Genomic DNA, 4,476 nt, shown 5'->3' with positions numbered 1-4,476 from the left:
GGGCGGCAGGACAGTGCTGCCGGCCGGCCCCGGGTGAGGGTACGGGATCCTTCCGGCCCCGCTAGCTGGAGCCGGCCTGTTCTGCCTTAAGCACCTCCGTGGCGGGAGGCTGGGGGTCCTCGCAGGCTGGGGGCATCTCGTCCTGGGCCTTCACGGCTTGCGGCTTGGAGAGCGCGGTGTAGATGCCCAGGGCCTGGAGGGAACGAGAGAGCCACGGGAGAGGGGGAGAAGGGAGAGGGGGAGAAGGGAGAGGAGGTCTGCCACCTTCACCTCCCCCGGGCAAGAGACAGGGCCCCTCCAACTGCACTGACCTGCGCGACCATGTTGGTGACGTCGCCGGTGTTGGCGGGCAGCAGGAGGGTGTTGGAGTCTTTGGCAAGCTTGGAGAAGGCGCTCACGTACTGCTCCGCCACAGAGAGAGAGGCGGCGGCGCTGCCGTGCTGGGGAGAGGGGGACGAGGCTCAGCAGCGAGTCAGGACCACCAAAGAGCTCACCCGTGCCCCTTCCCCCAGCCCGCCTCGGCTGGTCACGGCCCCTGAGACGGCAAAACTCCCCGCTCGCTGCTGATGACGACGCCAGGGAGCGTCCAAGAGAAAGCCAGGTGCCAGCCCGGCCATGGCTTCACCTCCCCCAGCGCCAGCCCCAAAGCGGTGGCGGCCCCAAGGAGCCGTCGCTCACCTGCTGCGCCAGAGCAGCTGCCAGAAGCTGAATTGCCTCCGCCTTGGCCCTGGCCTTGACCAGCATGGCGTTGGCCTCTCCTGCAACGAACCACAGCACAACGCGCTTCAGGGCCGCGACAGAGCGCTTGCAAGGAGCGAACCGAGACAATTTCAAGGAGAGAATCAAGACAATTTCAGGCGTGCAAAGCCGCCTCCTCCCCAACAGGAGCACGGCGATGCTCCTGCCACACACCCCCTGCTGCCCCAGGCTGAGGGGCAGCAACACGAGCTGGAGCTCAGCCCCAGGGCCCCAGCGGGGAAGGGTCAGCGTGGCTGAGGAAGCCTGGCCCACAGACGGTGATGCGGTCTGCTCCCCGGGAGCATCACCCCTCGGTGCAGAGGGCTACGGGTCCCCCAGGTCCCACGCGTCCTAGCCCAAGGCACTACCAGCGGCTTTGTTGATTTGTTCGGCCTTCTCAGCTTCCGACGCCAGGATCTGGGCCTGCTTCTGCCCCTCAGCCACGTTGATAGCCGATTCCCGCGTCCCCTCCGACTCCAGCACCGTCGCCCGCTTCCGTCGCTCCGCCTCCACCTGCAAACACAGGTCAGATGCCAGCCTGCCACGGCCACGCTGGGGAAATCCCGTCCGTGGGGCGAGCGCAGCGAGGACACGCTCCTACGTCCCGCTTGGGCAAGCCCGGCTTAGCGAAGCACGAGAACGCCTCTACAAGACACCGCACAATCCCCAGCGAGGGCCGGTTCTGCTCCTCACCCTGCGCAGCCCTCCACAGCCTGGTCCACACCTAACCGGACGGCCGCTCCCCCCTCCTCCCCTTCCAGCCCGGAGACCTGGCGCCCGGCTTTTCTCAAGGGGAGACCTTCAGAGCTCTGGGATTTGCTTCCTACAGAGCCTGGGAGGGATTTTAAAGGGAGCTGGCAGGGCTCGCGTGTACCAGGCAGGGGCCACCGCCACCGAAATAAGGACGGGAATTATTTATTCAATAGCTGTACGTTTGCGGCCAAAATGCCAACGGGTTTCCCTCACTGCGGGAGGGGCCAGTGCTGCCAGCTCTGGACAGGTAACAATGGCGCGGCGTGGAAGGGGAGACTTCCCTCTTGTTCCAGACCGCCCTCCCAGAGAACCAAACCTGCATCTGCATGGATTCCTTCACGCGCGGGGGCACGTGGATGTCCTTGATCTCGTAGCGCAGGCACCGGATGCCCCAGCAGTCTGACGCCTGGTTGATGGCATCCACAATGTTGGCGTTGAGGGACTCCCGCTCCTGGGAGACACAAAAGGAGCGGCAGAGAGCAACGAGGCGCTTAGCACGAGAGAGGGGTCAGGAGGGAAACAGACACCTCCCCATCATGGGCCAAGGTCGGCCAAAAAAAAAAAAAAACCACCAAAAAACCCCCCACCGCGCCAAAAACAAGACCCGTCTCCAAGGATTCACTAATAGGTCAACCGAAACAGAAGCCGAAAGCCCTCCAAGCAGAAGGCGTTCTGCTGTTAAGCGTTACCAGCCTGGCCGTGCAGACTGCCCCAGGGTTTTGAGGGGCGCTGGCAGCTCGGTGAGCCACCTCCCCAGCTCACCCGGAAGACTCTGTCGAGGGAGAGCTTGCCAAGCTCAGATCTCATGGTGGTCTGGGCCAGCTGGGTCACCGCGTACTCGGGATCTTCCACCCCATAGCTGGCCTGCAGAGAAGAAGTGAAAAACAGAGTCCACGGCAGTGCCAAGAGGAACCCCCAGCAAGGCAGGGCGGGCAAACACAGAGACGAGAAACCTGCCGCAGACACCCCTGCCAAAGAAAAGCGGAGTCCAGAGCCTCGGGAGGGATCGGGGCGCTCAGCCCACCCGCCTCGCAGGCCGCAGCAAGCCGGGCAGAGGCTGAAGCGCGCGTTGTGGGGAGAAGGTGGCCAGCGGAGCCAGGCGAGCGATGCCCAAGGGGCTGCCACGGCGGCCAGCTGAGCAGCGCGGCACACGCAGACCGTGCTGGGCGCAGCCATGGAGGCTACGCGTTTGGCTCAGGCCGAGTGCCGGCGCAGCAGGGACGGTACCTTGTAGGGGTCCATGACCCGCAGATAGAGCACACCGTCAATCTGCAGGGTGACGTTATCTGCCGGGAGAGAACAACGCGTCCTGTTTACTGAAGCAGCAAAGACAAAATATGGCAACCCCCTCTCCCCCAACAGAGCTAGCAGGGCTGGGCAGGGTCATCCCTTTCCTTCCTGGTGTCAGCAGCGTGGCACGGAAGAGGGATCGGCTGGAACGGATCTCCTTATCTAAAAGGCTTTGTAAAAAGGACCTTGATCTTCCCTAGGAAATACTTTTTTTTGTTGTCTTAATACACAAGAAGTCTCAGGTTTCCAGACCAAAACGTTTCATGCTGTAGTTATCTTCATAAATAAAGATTTTCAAGGGGCAAAAAACCCCAACCCAAACCAAAGCACTTAATACTAGAACCGTAACAAAGCCGCCCATTAACCTGGTCTGAAATTTTTTACAGAAAGCCAGAGGAGACTTTTTTGTGGTTCAACACGGGAAAACGTCTGAAAAAGGGATACCTGCCCAGATGCGTTCAACCCAGCCAGAAGGGGCAGCCGCAGCCCCGAGAGGGCAGACGGGACCTCCTGGGGTTCTCCCGCCCACAGCGCCAGGAGCACGGCCAAGCCCGGGTCCCCAGGGACAGGGCTGAGTGCAGGAGCCTGGGACATTTCCACTCCTCCCCGCGCCGCCCCTTGCTCGCCCCGGACGCAGGGGAAGGAAAGGGGCAGGACGCAGAAGCTGCTTCTTACCTAAGGTGACAGCTGACTGCTCTGGGACGTTAATGACGATTTCTTTGAGACTCTGCACGTAACGAATCCGATCCAGCAGAGGGATGAGGAAGTTCAAACCCTGGGAAAAGGGTGGGATTAGGTGACTGAGTCCTCTAACATGGGGTTTTCCCCCCCAGAGAGCTCAGCCAGGCTAGAGAGAGCTGTGCCAACAAAGAGCAAGTATGCTACGCGCCGCAGATGCTGCAGGCAGAGCAAACGTGCTTTACGCATGGGGGGAATTTAGGTTTCTCGGTGCTTTTAACACCCCACCAAGGGAAACTAGTCCACAGGCAGTCAATTGGATTGCAATCCGCAAGAACAAGCCCACTGCTCCCCGAATCCTCACGCAAAGGACGCGCCTCACTACAGCTTTAGGAACCTGCTGAATCCAGAAGGGGAGAAAAGCGGCTCCTTACAGGCTCGAGGATTCGGTGGAACTTGCCCATCCTCTCCACCACCCAAGCCTCCTGCTGCGGCACGAAGAGCACCCCGATATTCATGGGCAGGCCGGAGTTCAGGCGGCACGGCGCCGGGGCCAGCCACGCTGAATGCTTCAGCTGCTGGGAGCGCTGGGGAAAGGAAAAGGAACGGGATGGAGACCGGCTGCCGCCACCTCGGAGCCCAGCACCATCCCTGCTCTCCCATCTGGGATGGCTGCTCGCGGCCCCGATACACCAGGGCAGGGAACAGCACTGACGCCCCGAACCAGCCCAGGCCATGAGGGGACACGGGCTGTCCCCGCAGGGGTGAGACCTGGGCCTCAGGGCCGGCGCGAGTGTCAGGGCCTTCCCCGCGAGTGTAGGGCGGCTCACCCCCGTGCTGGGGCTTTCTCCACGTCTCCCCTTCCCTCACATCCCCACTGGGGGGAAGGAATAAAGCCTCTCCCTCCCCCCGACACCGTGAGGGAAAGGAAGGTGCGTGCGGGGGGGATCTCCTCTGCCCCACTCAGCCCCCTGTAAGCCGGTCAGGCCCCCTCCTCCTGCCCCTCTTCCTCGCCCC

General features: G+C 62.1%; 1 protein-coding gene across 1 annotated transcript; it reads right to left on the bottom strand.

Annotated features, from left to right (window-relative positions):
- Window positions 1–6: 6 nt before the first annotated feature.
- Window positions 7–4,046, bottom strand: STOML2 (stomatin like 2). The gene is made up of 9 exons (XM_009288217.2): window positions 3,894–4,046; window positions 3,457–3,556; window positions 2,719–2,777; window positions 2,254–2,355; window positions 1,808–1,942; window positions 1,107–1,251; window positions 679–758; window positions 312–440; window positions 7–193 (listed from the first exon to the last, which is right to left on the bottom strand). Exons 1-9 carry the CDS (start codon window positions 3,975–3,977, stop codon window positions 62–64), a joined length of 966 nt encoding a protein of 321 aa, XP_009286492.1. The 5' UTR covers window positions 3,978–4,046; the 3' UTR covers window positions 7–61.
- Between the last annotated feature and the right edge of the window lie 430 nt (window positions 4,047–4,476).

Source organism: Aptenodytes forsteri, unplaced genomic scaffold, assembly GCF_000699145.1.
Source record: "Aptenodytes forsteri isolate BGI_AS27 unplaced genomic scaffold, ASM69914v1 Scaffold201, whole genome shotgun sequence".
NCBI classification, from domain to species: Eukaryota; Metazoa; Chordata; class Aves; order Sphenisciformes; family Spheniscidae; genus Aptenodytes; species Aptenodytes forsteri.
Note: the sequence above shows the minus strand (reverse complement) of the source record. Positions and strands in the feature narration are given on the sequence as shown.

Excerpts from the sequence above, each read along its gene's own strand:
- STOML2 (XM_009288217.2), bottom strand. The coding sequence starts at position 3,977 with ATGAATATCGGGGTGCTCTTCGTGCCGCAGCAGGAGGCTTGGGTGGTG. Across the intron at positions 3,557-3,893 it reads TCCACCGAATCCTCGAGCCT|GGTTTGAACTTCCTCATCCC; the intron begins GTAAGGAGCCGC and ends CCCTTTTCCCAG. Across the intron at positions 1,943-2,253 it reads CCCTCGACAGAGTCTTCCGG|GAGCGGGAGTCCCTCAACGC; the intron begins GTGAGCTGGGGA and ends TGTGTCTCCCAG.